Source organism: Chionomys nivalis, chromosome 1, assembly GCF_950005125.1.
Source record: "Chionomys nivalis chromosome 1, mChiNiv1.1, whole genome shotgun sequence".
NCBI classification, from domain to species: Eukaryota; Metazoa; Chordata; class Mammalia; order Rodentia; family Cricetidae; genus Chionomys; species Chionomys nivalis.
Genome location: NC_080086.1, coordinates 36,221,552 through 36,237,303, shown reverse-complemented (window position 1 = coordinate 36,237,303; position 15,752 = coordinate 36,221,552). Strand labels below are relative to the sequence as shown.

At 48.4% G+C, this 15,752-nt stretch overlaps 1 protein-coding gene across 1 annotated transcript in view; it reads left to right on the top strand.

Annotated features, from left to right (window-relative positions):
- Nucleotides 1–2,710: 2,710 nt before the first annotated feature.
- Nucleotides 2,711–15,752, top strand: part of Slc6a11 (solute carrier family 6 member 11) — a 120,889-nt gene continuing 107,847 nt past the window's right edge. Inside the window, exons 1-4 of the mRNA XM_057767061.1 lie at nt 2,711–2,995; nt 5,996–6,130; nt 6,246–6,386; nt 8,874–8,964. Of these exons, the coding sequence (XP_057623044.1) occupies nt 2,758–2,995; nt 5,996–6,130; nt 6,246–6,386; nt 8,874–8,964 (605 nt within the window). The 5' untranslated portion in view covers nt 2,711–2,757. The remainder of the gene's footprint in view (nt 2,996–5,995; nt 6,131–6,245; nt 6,387–8,873; nt 8,965–15,752) is intronic.

Sequence of the window (15,752 nt, the reverse complement as noted above, 5' to 3'; positions counted from 1 at the left end):
CCTTCAAAATGTGAGCCAGATTCATGTGGGATTTCCCTCTGTATGCTGTGATTACCATTAATGAATAAAAAACTTCTTTGAGCCTATAGCAGAGCAGGGTGGGGGCAAGCAGAGATAGGTGGGGAGGACTTGACTGAATGCTGGGAGAAAGAAGGGCAGAGTCAGAGAGAAGTCATGTAGCCCTGCTGGAGATAGATGCAGGAACTTACCCCGCCCCATAATCCACAGTCACGTGGCGATACACATTAATAGAAATGGGTTAAATTAATATGTAAGAGTTAGCCAATAAGAAGCTAGAGCTAATGAGCCAAGCAGTGATTTAATTAATACAGTTTTGTGTGATTATTTTGGGGCTGGGTAGCTGGGAGCCAACAAGCAGCCTCCTCCAACACCAAATAAATTGCTTTGGTCAGGTATTTTGTCACAGTGATGAGAAAAAGAGTGAACCATAAATAGCTCAGAGAACTCAGCCCCTGGAGCTCACCCTATTGAGCTCCATGGGAAATGGGGGGTTTTTCTTCAGTTTTGAAGGAGCTTTCCCAGGGCTCTAGGGTAACAATAAGCTCTCCAACATGAAGACAAGAACTTTTGATGTAGCTGCTCAGAGAACAGATTGAGTCCTAGTTACCATGCACTGCCGGACACAGGGCACGAGTTGAAAATGAATTCCTTCCACAACTGTTATTTTATCCAAAGTACTAGTGATCGCCAGAAGGAAAGAAAATATTGGTCTGAGCATGTGAGAAAATTGGCTTTGATTTAGAAGGGAATTGTGGGACGACCAGAAGGCGAGAGGACTTGATGTCAAGGTAGACAGTTTGGGTTTCTCTGGTAGGAAAAGGAGAGTCACTGAGGGCTGTCAGCAGGAGAAAGACACTGTCGCTGCTCTCCTCTTCCCCCCAACATTCCAAGTAACAGCCACTGTTCAGAAACAAGCCAAGGCCTGTCGTCTTCAAGTCACTCTGAGGTGAGAAGTAATATGAGCCCATTTGACGGATGGAGCCTGAAGCAATGGAGGGACAGTTCAAAGGCACAGAACTTGCATCATAGTTTGGGTTTCCATTGCTGTGAGAGACACCATGACTGAATGCAACTTGGGTTTGCTTCATTGTACATTCACTGAGGGAATCTGGGCAGGAACTCGAGGCAGGAACTGAAGCCAAAGTAACAGAGCTGACTGGCTTGCTCCCCATGGCTTGCCCAGACCACCTTCTTCTTTAACTTAAGACCACCAGTCCAGGGGTGACACTGTTCAACAGTGGGGCAGACCTTCCCGCGTCCATCAATGAAGAAAATATACCATAGGCTTGCCCACAGGCATTCTGATGGTGGCATCTTCTCAAATGAAGCTCTTTCTTCACAAATGACCTTGACTTGTGTCCAGTTGACAAAACACAGCCAGCAGAGATGGGTATGAAGCCAGATCTTCACCCTGAGCAACCTGCAGGATCGTAGCTTTTTAACATCTGACAGAGGGGTATAGCAGCCATTACTATTTAGTTGGGCGGGAAAGGGCAGATCAGAACAAGCAACCAGGGATATGGGGTGGGGCACCAAGGACCAGATGAGTGGGAACTGCAGAGAGGGAAGGAGAGAGAGAGGGAGGGAGGTGCACAGTCACCCAGAGCTCAGTCAGGCTGTGGGTGGAGGAGCCTATGAATCAGTCTGAGCAGGGCTGGGAGTTCGCAGCCTGAGCAGGGCTGGTCCTCAGAGGGCAACCACAGCACTCCATTTATTCTTTCAAGAAATGCTGTGAGCCAGGAAAAGGGCATCTAGATTGTGTCTGAGGGACTTGAGGCAGGGTACTCAGGAGTCCTGGGACCAGAGGGACCCAGGACTACACAGGGAGTCTGCTCTGGAGGTGTACAAGAATCCTGCCCCTCTCTGAAGGCCCCGTCATGACAGCCTCTCCTTCCTCCCCTTGTCAGTCAGTCAGCTTTTCAGTCCTGTAACAAAGAGCTCAAGAACCAGCTTCTGAAGTGTATCAGGCACAGGCTCCTAGAGGCTCCTGCACTTTGGAGTCACGCTGAAGTAGTGTGTCATAGGGGCAGCGAAGGCTTACCTCAGGGTGACAGGAGAGATGATCCTGAGGATGGTGGACTCTCACATTCCCAGCAAACACATGTCCCCAACAACCTGGAGATCTTTCTGTAAGGCCTCGTCTCTTAGAGGTTCTGCTGTCAGCTGATGGCACCACAGGCAGGGGACCGAGCTGACAACTCACAAGTGTCATCCAAACCAAAGTTAGCCTTTCAAAAGTTAGAGCTCACCACCCATCCCTGAGTAGAGATGGGAAAACTGAGGCCCAAGCTTCGAGAGACTACAGAGACGGGGTAGAACTTCAAGTGTTGCATTCATAGCTCACTTAGACTTGGATGGAGGATTCCACTGGTGTCTGCACTCGAGGGCAGTGAGTGGTGTTTGTGGGGACAAACCCCGTGCACTGAGCAAACCAGGTGCGTTCAAGGGCAGGGGCTGAGTGCACCGCAAAGTGCTGGGCACGCAAGGTCAAGGTGCTGAGCAAGGTGCCTGGCCTGCAAGGTTAAGTCACCAGACTAGCAGCATCGCTCCCGCCCTGAGATTCAGGCGGGCCAGGAGGTGGCCTGGGTACCGAGTCCCGGTCCCGTGCGGCCCGGCCGGGCGGCTCCCTCGGCTCCACCCCCGGCTCCCCCGCCCGCCGCTCGAGCCTCTCAAAAGCCCGGGCGCCCGGGGCGGCGGCGCAGAGCCGGGGCCGGCGCACGAGGCGGCAGGGCGGCCATGACTGCGGAGCAGGCGCTGCCCCTGGGCAACGGGAAAGCGGCCGAGGAGGCGCGGGGGTCCGAGGCGCTGGGCGGCGGCGGGGACGCGGCGGGGACGCGCGAGGCGCGCGACAAGGCGGTCCACGAGCGCGGCCACTGGAACAACAAGGTGGAGTTCGTGCTGAGCGTAGCTGGCGAGATTATCGGGCTAGGCAACGTGTGGCGCTTCCCCTACCTGTGCTACAAGAACGGCGGAGGTGAGTACGGTTGGGATGCGGGGCGACACCTGGGGGGGGACACCCCTCGTGCACGGTCCCGATCCCCCCCAATCCCCGTGAGCTGAGGGGTGGCCCACCTGTTTCTCTGCGCCTGCGTGCACGGATCCGCTTCACACCTGAGCGCGCCACCACCTGCCACCTGCCACAAGGCCCAGAGCAGCGTCTGTCACCTGCGTGAGGGATAGACCTGGCCCAGGAGCTCTGCGTTCAGGCAACTGGCTGGCATTTTGGCAGAAGCCTTTAATTTAGCCTCGGAGGCTCAGCTGTTCTCCCTGAAGTACCAGGAGTAGGGGCCCAGCTTTAGCTGTGACTTCGTACTTTTTTTTTTCTTTTGGCCTCATGGTTGCCTTGGAAATCAGTGGTTTTGCTGATCTCAAAGATGATGAGGCTAAGGATCCAAGAAGCAGTGGGATTCTGACCCCAAAGGCCTCGTTTTCTTGCAGGCTTGAGCTGACTCCAGGAACAACTTTTGGAAAGGCTTTGCTGTGTGTTCTTCTCTGTGGTCTTTTAAATTTGCTCTTCAGGACATTTCTAGGGAAAGTATTTTAGGCCTCTCTGGAGGAAAAACTGGCACCAAGCAGTTTCTTTTACTGGGCTCAGACTCACCCACAACAACTGCAACCACGCTGATTTTGTATGTGGAAGAGGCTTAGATATTGGAGAGAGACCAGAAGCCAGTGCAGTGGAAGCCTCTCGGAGTGCCACTGGGGAGAGTGGAAGCTGTGGTCCCCAGCACGCCTAGCTAAGACCAGGGCTTGGACCCCCTCATGCTTCCACACCCCTCATATTGCCATAGGATGGCAGAGTAGCAAGAGATCCCAATAAAACCTTCAGTGGTGGCACAGTTCCTCTCAGAAAAGGCCTGTCTTGGCATTTCCTCACCTATCTTGGTATCCCAATCTCCAATAAAATCTTCCAGATCTAAAAAGGTGGTGGAGAAGGTGGTTGACACAGACAGAGCAGGGCCTTCCTGTGCAAACAGCTGAGGAGCCTGTGGACCACACTTCCTGGGCCAAGCCCTTTATTTGGGGACATTCACCCCGAAGGCACAGGCTGCTCCAGGCCTGCCCTGCACTGGTAATGAAGTGGTCAATAGTGCCCATGGCTTGGCAAGGGGAGGCAGCAGGCCCAGACTCGCTGTGCAGACCAATCCTTAAGAAGCTGCTGTGTCTGCTTAGAAAGCTATGGAATCCCTTTAGGTTGGCATGAGGCAGAAACTATATTAGCATCTTTATTCGTCTAGGAAATGTTAAACAAGAAGTGTTCTTCAAATTTGAAAATGGAGATAAATTGGGTTGATCACAAATCCTGCTACAAACTGTTTGTAAGGTTGTAGTGAGTGAAGTTGAAAAATGACTCATTGTTGGTTTTTTTCCCCTCTCTTTGATTTGCCAAGAGCCTCCATCCGTGCAGACACCCCAGTTTGGTTGTTGGTTATTTTAGGAATTACAGTACTAGCTTTGTGAGACACAGGCCAGCTGGCTTTCACCCAGAGTTGGGTTCTCGGAGGCTCCCAGGTGAATGACGGGGTCTTAAGGGAACCACTTCAGCTTTTAATCAAATATATTTGGATTCAGGGCTCAGATAGCATTTACCCTGGTACATAAGTTGCTGCCTTCAATCTAGCTGGGCTGTGGTTTCTTTTCAAAATAACGTATCCACAGGCTGGACTTACAGATCCCCACCGTAGTTGAAAGTATCTCGTTCACAGGGTAAAATCTTAAATTAGTCCCTTGCCCAGAAAAGGCTAAGCCCCTTTCAAAGCTGAGTTGATAGGTCCACACTATGGGGATTAATCAAGGTTGTTGATCCAGTTGCTAATCCAGCGGTTAAAGAGGCTTCATTTAGCAAAAGCAATTTCAGGTAAAGCCTCCACTCATGACATTGGATGAAGAACACTCTGTTTTCATGCTTTGTTATTAGATGGGAGAAAGAAAATGAGGGATTTAGGGGGTGTCCCCATCTGTCCTAAGAGCTCATGTTCCCTTCGCTCATTTCCTTTACTTTGCAGAAAAGCCCAGGCTGTAAATATTGTATGTAAGGTGGTCCTTACCTAGGCTACCCCTAAACCAACTTAGCAGGGGGACCCTTGCTACAAATTCCTTAGGATTCAGCACCATTCCTGAGTCATATGTGCAGGGGTGTTTAACCCTTTGAAGCCTGGTACTTCTTATTGTACAATTCCCTGAGAAGGTTTTTTTTTTTCTTTATGAGAAAAATCTCTTGGAGGCTATATAACATAATAAGGGTGGTCTCCTTCACCCACCCTTGAGATTAGAGTTTAGGGAACAACACACTTGATAGAAACAAGCTTAATCTGTGCTGGAGGAGATGGAAAGAGCGGGGGGGGGGAGCTGGAGACATGGCTCGGCTGGCAAAGTGTGCTCTCTTCAGGCATGAAGACTGAGCTGGAACCCCTAGCACCAGTGTAAACAGCCAGGCATGGAGTACACATCTGTCATGCAAGCACTGCGAATGTGGAGGCAGGAGGATTCCTGGTGCTCACTGGCCAGCCAGTCCAGTGAGGCCCAGGTGTAACAAGAGTCCCTGTATCAACAATGGGGTCAAGATTATAGAGGAGGATGCTTGACAATGGCCCCTGGCTTCTTCATACATGTATGTATGCACACACTCACAGAAAATAAATCACACACAAAAAGAATTGATCAAACAAAGCAATTTTTAGCATTCCCATTTTAGTCATCCTGAGAAGTGATCGGTGGCAGATATTAATTATTAAATCCCATTTTAGGGCTGGAGAAGTTGAGGTTCAGAGATGCAAGGGAGAGTTGAATAACGTAAAAGGTGGCCGAGGGCACAAAGCCCCCCTCCATGTTTTCTGGGTCCAGCCCTCCCAGCCAGATTGGAATTGCACCTGGAAGAGCACTGTGTGCAGCCCTGTAGATACCCACTGCAGAGCCTGGTGCAGATGGAGAAATGGCAGGCCAACTTCCATGTCACTCTTCTGCACCCTCACAGGGGCATTCCTGATTCCCTATGTGGTGTTTTTCATCTGCTGTGGAATTCCCGTCTTCTTCCTGGAAACGGCTCTGGGGCAGTTCACAAGTGAAGGAGGCATTACCTGCTGGAGGAAAGTCTGCCCTTTATTTGAAGGTAAGTGTTGATTTCATGAGCAAAGAAAACTTTGCCTCATCGATGACAAGTTTTCCGGAGTCATCGAAGGCTGATTCAAAGGACAGGGACTCCAGCTGCTCTATTCCCTTCACAGGCATTGGCTACGCAACACAGGTGATCGAGGCTCACCTCAATGTCTATTACATCATCATCCTGGCATGGGCCATCTTCTACCTAAGCAACTGCTTCACCACCGAGCTCCCCTGGGCCACCTGTGGGCACGATTGGAACACAGGTATGGTCTTCAGGCTGGGTCTCTCTTGGTCCTGTGGAGGGGGTTGGGGTTGGTGATCCATCCTGACTCTCTGGGCTCTGTCATAAGTTCAGTTTCCTGGGAGTGGCCTCTGGAATTGTGGTCACCTACCCAGGGTATATTCAGCAGTTACAGGTAAGGCAGAGCCCTACAGACAGAGTTAGGGTATGACAAAGCTCTAGGCGGCAACTTGGGGATCACAAGTTCCTCTCCAGCCCCACTTCTCTGAATGGTTCATCTTCTCCCATAAGATGAAGGAGTTAGACTAAATTAAGGGTAGTTAAGATTATTGCATTTATGGTAACAAACATAAACTAGAAAATGCTAGAATTTGAAAGTCAGAAGACATTGTATAGAAATCTGATTTTTAGTCTCTCTCTTTTTAAAGATTCACTTAACCTTATTTTTTGTATATGAGTGTGTGTCTGCTTGTGTATGTGTGACCATATTCATGCAGTGCCCACGAAGGCCAGAAGGGGGTGTCAGATCCACTGGGCCTGGAGTTACAGATGCTTATGAGCCACTGCATGGAGGCTAGGAATCAAACTTGAGTCCTCTGGAAGAGCAGTCAGTGCTCCTAACTGCTGAGCCAACTCTTCAGCCACCCAACTTTTCTTAAGAATTTTTTCTCTGGCAGCCTCCCTACTTGACAGCAGCAGGCACAGCCACTGACTGGGGAACAGCTGTTGTTAAGGATGAAATAGTTGCCAGCACCACACCCAAGTTACTTATTCAAACCAGCTAAACGTCTGAAGGCAGCAACCCCTCCCCTGCCAGCCCCACACAGTGGGGAGTATCTTTGACTTTGATACACCATTTGCTTTTCACCTGTCAGCCTATTAGAACTTCTTTGACTACCTTGAAGAGAATATCCATCTAACCCTTTTCAGAAATTGCTGTGCTCAGAGCAGGCATAACCAATGATTGTAATCACTTTTGCTTTCCACGACAACTATTGAATGTCTGAAGAAGTGTGGGGTGTCTGTGCCTGTCTGCCTGCCTGCCTGTCTGCCTTCCTGCCTGCCTGCTTTGTTTTATTCTGCTTGGGTTTAGTTTTTTTTTAGTTTTGAGACAGGGACTTGCTCTGTAGCCCAAGCTGGCCTTGAACTCATAAAGGTCCATCAGCTGAGCCTTCAGGAATGAACTACCATACCCAATTTATTATTACTCTTAGGAAAAATATTTAGCAAGCACCATTTTAGAGTCTGATACAAGCCACAGACACTGTCCTTGCAGAAACAGACAGGAGTATATTTGCTGACAATGTCAGGTTCTAGACTCCACTACAGACTTCCTGGAGCACCAGACCCACCTGCTTTCAGCATAAGCTCGTGCTAGCCAAGAAGAGTGAGAAAGAAGCAGACAACAGGTCATTTGCTCCCAGTGGAGCAAAGACCTCCCTGGCTTGTCATCCCCTTTCTTCAAAGCCTGTAACGTGAACCCCTGTTGTGCCTAAGATGCCCCTGCCCCTATAGCAGGTGTAACTGGGGTTCGTCGGTGAGAAGAAGGCACGCCAGATGTTACAGAGCTCTCTCCTCACTGGCCCCTGAGATGCAAGAATGCCTGGGTCCTAAAGGAGCTGGTGCAGGAGGCTCTGCTCCCAGGGAACCTGAAGCCTAGTGGCCCAGGCAGCTATGTCTGCAGATACAGGGTCTGTGGTGGCCAACATGTTCCAAGTCAACGACAGCCAGCAATGGAGCCCTGCCTGGAGTTATTCTTGGTTCTGTCTTTAGTGGGATATGAGTTTTACAGAGGGAGGGGGTGTACAGCAATGCCTTGGATTCTTCTTCTTCATAGCCTAGATAGAGAAGGTGATTCCTTGGAGTGTCTTATTTACTTAGAATTCAGGAGAGGGAGATCAGGGAGGGCTTCCTGGAGGAGGAGACAGCTCAGGATTGCTCTGTATCTGGATATGAAGATGGTTCTGCTGCAGAGTTCCTTGATGACCAAATTTTTGAGAATGACTAACTTTTTGACTCACCTGAGTGAGTGAGGGGGTGAAGGAACCAAGGGCTTCCTTGGTGTGTGTTCTGCCAGTTCCTGCAGCCCTCAGGTCACCAGACTGCTACGGTAGTCCCTTCTTGCTATGTGAATGGGAATGCCACTCCATGAGAGCTACTGGGCATGAGTGACCTGTTCTGTTTCTTCTAGAGAAGGCCACTGGACAACAGAGGCCAAAGCCATGGACAGGGCTAAGCAGAGAAAGAGAAGACTAGAAGATGGTGCGGGTGTGAGGCCAGGGGCAACATGTGGGAAGGTTCTGGGAAGGGCCAGAGTCTGGCCCTGCTCCTCCCACTCCTGTTAGAACCAGGCCAGGCCACCAGGGAAGCTTGTCAAAGCTTGCATTCTCCTGTGCTCTGACCCTTGTTTGCCAACGCCACCTGCCTGCGCCATCCAGCTCCTTGTCCTCCCCAGGTTCAGCCCCGTAAAGCTTAATTTCTGCATGTGTCTTGTCTTGTTCTCACTCAGAGAAATGTGTGGAGTTCCAGAAGCTGAACGTCAGCAACTACAGTCATGTGTCCCTGCAGAATGCCACCTCCCCGGTCATGGAATTCTGGGAGTAAGTGAAGGATCAGCTGACCCTGTCCTCATCCCTGTCCCCCATCCCCTCCCACCCTCCACCCCTTCTGGAAAAACCTACCTCAACTCCCTCCACCCCGTGCTTCTTGGCTCCCATGGCCATCTGACTGCTATAGAAGCAGGCATATGTGGGGGTCCTTCAGGGCATCCCATAGGAGCAGCTGACAGGAACTCGTTCTGGTTCCTTGAAAACATGTCAGCATGCCTAGTGCTTATTAGGGCGGGAAGTGCTTGGTAAAAGAACAGTTTAAAAATTCATTCTGAGCAGCAGAGAAGTTAGTTCTTGCTTGTCACAAGCAAAGCCAGGAGTATATTTAGCCTTGGAAAACTGAAGTCTCGGGGGTTGGGGTGGGGGCTATCTTGCTCTCGGTACCTGAAGTAGTGTGTGAAAAGGTAGATCCACTTTAAAGGAGAGGCAGCTTTCAAATGTATTTAAGAAATATGTGTGGTTGAAAGGACTTGGAAGGTTGTGAGCACCCCTCATCGCAGAAGCGGGTACAGTTTTGCCAGAGTTCTAAAGTGCTGGGATCCTCACAAGGCTGAGGAATGCAGTTGTGGAAGCTAGTTGCACGCCTGGGGAGCATCATCCTGAGGTGCCTTGTGAAGCATGCACTGTAGAAGTGTGTGGTGCACAACCTGCGGGAGGTATACAGTCACCCCAACTTTGCAGGATTGTCCCCCACCCAGCTATAGATAGTTGGTTTTTCTGTACATGTTAAAGGCTAAACCAAATGCTCCCTGAAGTTTCTCAGTTTGCGGAAACCTGACTTCATGGATGAAGTCTCTCCTACCTTAGGGCTAATTAGTAGTAGTAACATATGGGGATGAATGGTGGGATGATTTTATAATTCTATGATTTTATGATAAGATGAGTGATTTTAATTTGTTTTCCAGATACCATTTGTTTCCTCCCCTCTAGAAGTCTGGCTGAAATTAGATTCGTAATTCTCCCGTCCATCTTTGCGTTTGTTTTGCTTACATAGGTGTCAGGAATAGAATAGAGGCCCCTTAGTTATTGTAAACATTTCCAGGACTGGTTAGTCCAAGCTTTATGTTTTGTTTTTACTTTGTTTCCTTTCTCAGCTGTGGTTCTAAGATGAGTCTATATCGATACAACAATCCTGGCTTCCTTATACACACCTCCTTAATGGTGTTGCATTGTGTGAATGGATACCTTGTATTTACAAGTCTTCTTGAGCCACAGTGGTTGACCTAGCTGTGTTTTCTTGATGGTTTCTAGTCTGCAAGCCCATCTTAGTCTGTTTTATGTTACCTCTACAAAATACCTGGAACTGGGTGGCTTCTAAAGAATAGAGGTTTGTTATCTTTCCTATACTTGTAGAGTTTGGAAGTTCAGGATGGAGAGACTGGTGCTTGGCAAGAGTTGGCTCCTGCGCCATCCTTTTGTGGAAAGCAGAAGAGCAAGAGAGGAGCAAGGGGTGGGGGTTGCTGGGGTTAAGAGCACCTGGCTGCTCTTCCAGTAGGACCTGGGTTCAATACCCAGCACCCACATGGCAGCTCACAACTATCTGTAACTCCAGTTCCAGGGGATTCGACACCCCCATACAGACACAAGCACATGAAATAAAAATAAATATTATTATTATTATTTTTTTTTTTGGTTTTTCGAGACAGGGTTTCTCTGTAGCTTTGGAGCCTGTCCTGGAACTAGCTCTTGCAGACCAGGCTGGCCTCGAACTCCCAGAGATCCGCCTGCCTCTGCCTCCCGAGCGCTGGGATTAAAGGCGTGCGCCACCACCGCCCGGCTAAATATTTTTTTTTAAAGAGAGGAGCAAGGGATCCAAATTCAGCTTTTCCTTAGGAATCTCTGTTGGGCCCCGGTAACATTTCAAACCCATTCCCATAAGCCATCTTTCACTGCTGTTGCATTGGAGTTTCACTCTCCAACCCATATTGTAAGGAAATGCATCGAAATCGAAATCATGCATTAGAGTGTAACTGGTGGGTTGTGGACCATATGTGGCATCTGTTTTATCAGATAATATGGAGATTGCTCTCATGTGTATCCTAAATATTAGCTTGTAAGGATTTCTGCTGCTCCACTTTTCCCCTAGTGATGCTTTTTATTTTTATTTATTTTTTAAAAAACATTTCTTATAGTTTATTTAACTTTTATTTTATGTGCATTGGTACAAAGGTGTCAGATCCCCTGGAACTGGATCTTCAGGCAGTTGTGAGCTGCCATGTGGGTGCTGGGAATTGAACCCCAGTCCTCTGGAAGAGCAGTCAGTGCTCCTAACCCCTGAGCTATCTCTTTTGTTTGTGGTTACTTTGCCTGCTTGTATGTCTGGGTATCACATGAATGCAGTGCCTGCAGAGGCCAGAAGAGGGTGTCAGATCCTCTGGAACTAAAGTTAAAGATCCCTGTGAGCTGCCATGTGGGTCCTGGGAATCAAACCCAGGTCCTCTACAAGAGCAGTAAGTGCTCTTAATCACAGAGTCATCTCTCCAGCCCCAAGTGAGTGCTCTGCTTTCTATGCAGAAGTTTGTCTGAGCAAATGGTTTTTGTTTGCTTCATCTTGTTTTCTCTAGACAGGGTCTTGCTGTGTAACTCTGGTGGCTGGACACTTGCTACGTAGACCACACTGAACTTGAACTTGTAGCAATCCTCCTGCCTCTGCTTCTCCAGTCAAGTTTTATTTTTTCTGCGCAATGAGTGTGAAATGGTATTTCACTAATTTAAACTTGCATTTTTCTAATTGCTGGTGAGGTGATCATCTTTTCATAATTTTGATGCCTCGTCCATAAACTTCAGACTCCTGTCTTTCTCTGGTTTGCGTTTTCTTTTGTATAAACATTCTTTATACTTTTAAATGCGTGATTTTTTTTGTTGTAGGATCTTTACACAGCGTGTGGGTTTTCTTATGGTGTACAGAATTTTCCATTTTAATGATATTGTGTGTTCTGATTTCTCCTTTGTGCCTGGTACAGTTGGCCTCTTGTTTAGGATGATATTTCTCCCCCAAAGTTGTACAAACAGTTTCTGAATTTTCTCCCAAGATTTTTAAAGTTTCAGTTTTCTCACACTTAGGAACACTATGTATGGTACGAGGTGGAAATGCAGCTTTTGTTTTAGGTGGATACTGGATTTCTTCAGCAGTTACCCATTCCTTACCCCTTCTCAGCCAATTTGCAGTGTCTTCTCAACTAGACATGGTTTTCCTAAAAGCACTGATCTGTTTTGAGGTTCTTTGCCCATCTAGTTGATCTTGTCTCTCTATAGATATTGCCCTGGTTTTGCTGTTGTGACCCTTGACCTGGTCATGCTCTGTTCATTTTCAGAATGATCTTACTGATCCAAATGAATTATAGAATCAACTTGCTTAGCCTAAGCAATAAAAAATAAATGAAAACAACCTTGTGGGAATTAGGCTGAAAGTCTGTTTTTCTGTTAGCTTAATTTGAAGAAAATTACTTCTTCTGTATTGAGTTTTCAGTCCATTTTTGAACATGCTCTTCATTTATTTGGGTTTTCTAAATGCCTTTCGATTGTGGCCTTTGGAGCAGTCAGCATCAGAACCAATGGCATCTTCCCAGTCAGTCTCAAAAAGGAGCCTCTGAAAAGTACGTGCTAGGGAGGAGGCTTCGGTTCTGGGCGGGACAGCAGGGTTTTCTCCAATCTTCTGGGCTGGGGTTCCCTGAAAAAGTGTTCATTTGCTTATGTTGGACACAAACCGTTGGAGGTCTGTGAAAAAAGTATTTTTTGTGTTTTTTTTAGGGAACAGAACCTGAATCAAGACACAACATCTATGTGGGGCCCTGCGTGTTTCCCCCCACACCACTCATCCCCTTTGCAACATATGTGTAATCCTTAGGTTTTTGTTGCTTGTTTGTGTTTTTCTTGTATTCTTCTTCGTTTTAAGGGGATACATGCATGCCACGATGCATGTGGAGAGGTCAGGAGACAACTTTGAGGAACTAGTTCTCACTTTTTACCATATGGGTCTTAAAAGATTGCACTCCAGTCTTCAGGCTTGGTGGCAGGTGCCCACGGAAACACCTTGTCAGCCCGAGTCACGTGTGTGTAATGTATTTGCCCACTGTCTCTGTTTCTCAGTCAGTATGGTCACTGGCAGGCTTGGGAAGGCTGTCAGTGAGTACTGAGAATATGAGCAGATGGAGGAGGAAGGCAGGCAGTTGGTAAAGTCTAGAAAACCCTGCATGAGAAGGGGAAGGAGCCCGCCCCGTACTGAGCCTCCCATCCCCCAGCACCCATCACTTCCAGCACTACTGCACTAAGTCTTTACTGTACATCCAACACCAGCCATTTCCAGCTGCTTGGTCACTCCAGGTGAAGGTCCGTGCGAGACAGCATCTCTGTAGTGGGTCTGTATTATCTATGCAGCCTTGACTGCTGTACACTGACTACTTCCTCAGGTGTCTGGTCCTCCAACAATTCATTCTCTCAGAAGAGATCTCAGAGTGCACAGAGACCTGGCAAGGGTTCACATCATCCTGTGAGGATCTGAGGAGAGCTGATGGCTGTGTCATTTGAAGGGATCATCTATATACCTTTGATCAACCCAGCTTCCCAACCATCCTGTATTCACTGGAATCATTTAGACTCACCTCTTCCACAACATACCCTGGACATCATGAACATTCCACCTAGCCAGTGCTGGAGAATGCTTTGCTGGGCCGTGGTTATTTCTTGCTTTGAGTTGGTAGTTGATCCTGAGGCTCTGGGAAGAACCTTTTAGTTCTCCACCTGGAAGTCCTTGCTTATTGGTTCAGTTTCCCCAGAACTGTCCCTCCACCATGCTTCCTGGACTTTTTCTTTTGTGCCCTGTTCAGTTTCCCGACTTGTGCTCAGGTCCCCAGTGTGTCCCTGTTCTTCACATCAGGGCCATCAGCTTGGCCTGCCTGCTGGTTCATTCATTCCACAAATGCCTGCTTCTTGCTGTATGTAAGAAAGACACTGTATCTAAGGGAGGCAGAGATGACAGGTGCCCATCTCTAATACACAAGTGAAACAAACCCATAGATGACTATCAAATCGAACTAACTGCTGAGGGCACCCAGCCCAACCCACATCAAACCCATTTTAAAATTTACTTTTCCTTTTCAGAATGTATTTGAAATGATTCAGCCACCAAGACAAGCCAGACCCTGCATCTGTCCTGGTTCTGACTCTGGCAGGGGCTTGTAGGGTGGGACAGCTTGTCTTTCTAATGTCACATTTCAAAATCGGGCCATGGTGGTTTCCCTTAGTAACCATTATGCATCAAGTCCATGTGCTTATCTAAATATGTCTGCATTTCTAAATCTTGAGCCTGCATCCTCTGGTGGGATTGAGCTTGACAACGTTACATGGACCGTGTGTTCACTTCTCTTTATCAGTTCCCTCATTCTCCCCAGTCCCTGGGTTTTAGGAGCAACCTCAGATTCACCTTGGGTACAATTACAGTCACTGTGCAGGAGCCCATGTGAGGAACGTGTCCTAGTGCATGCTTCGTGCTGAGCTGGGGTTAGGCTCTGAGGGTTTGCAGCTGTTTCTTTATCAGGACCCAGCCTTGTCTTTCGGAATTATTTTTTACTGCAGGTATGTTTCCTTTATATTTTGCAAAGCCCCACAGATATCTTAATTCTTCATCTTTGGGTAGAAATCAAGGCTCAAAGGAACAAAACCTGTTCTTACTGTGAGAACAGGCATCTCGCTTGCTGCCTCATTGCCCCTCCCTCTATATTCTCCTCCTTTCCTTCCTCCTCTTCTTTCTCTTCCTCCTCCCTCCCCCTATTGGCTTCCCTCCCCTCCCTCTATTTTCTGTCCTCCTCCTTTCTTCTTCCTCTTCTCCCCCAACTCACTGGCCTCCTTCCATTATCTTTCTCTTCTCTGCTCCCCCTATTGCTGGCTTTTGTCCCGGCCCAGCCATATGTGCCCTGGCTTGTTCCCGGGTCACTCGCTCGCCTGGCTTTTGCCCTCCCTTGGTCTGTGTCTGGCTCTGTGTTTTCACTGAGTCTTAATTCAGATGTCAGCTCCCTCCTGAGTGGCACAGTGGAATGAGATGCCAATTCCCTCAGCTTTCTCTCTGCATAGCTCTTTTCTGACCTTCTGCATCTGTGAACTGGCTCGTTCTCCTCCGCCTTCAAAATAGGTAGAGCTCCATGCTAGTGCAGGCTGTCCTTTGTTCACTGTGGTTGGCTGCACATCTGAGGTGCTTAGAAAACATTGTCGAAATCAATGGACGCCATAGCGAGTGGACTGATGCGTGCAGGTTACCTAGCCCCTCCCATTCCAGCTGCAAGTAGGAAGTAGGTAACTCCTCCTGGTAATATTGCAGGCGGTGACACCTCCCCTACACTGAGCCCTGTGGTCAGGTCTGCTGCACTGATGGCATATTTGTGAGTGGCTCTTTTGCCTGTGAAATGGGGACTTGAGCTAGTCAGTGTTCCTTGGTGTGTATGTCAAAACACCCCCAGATAAAGAGCTTCAAGGAGGGGGAGGGTCTATTTCTGCTCATGGCTTCCCAAGTTTCAGTCTCTGTTCACTTGGTCCATGGTGGCAGAGTGCATTGTGGGTGGAGCAAATGATGGGGGAGGCGGCTCACCTCATAGCAACTGGGAAGTGGACAGAGACAGGAAGGGGACTAGGTCATAGGCACATCCCCTGTGTTCTAACCTCCTTGTCCTCCTAGGCTCACCCTCCCAAGGGTCCCATGTATCCTCAGTGCCATTACTGAGTGTTAAGCCTTTACAGGGACATTTAAGATCCAAGCCATAATGGAGATTGTCCATTTCCCTAAGTCA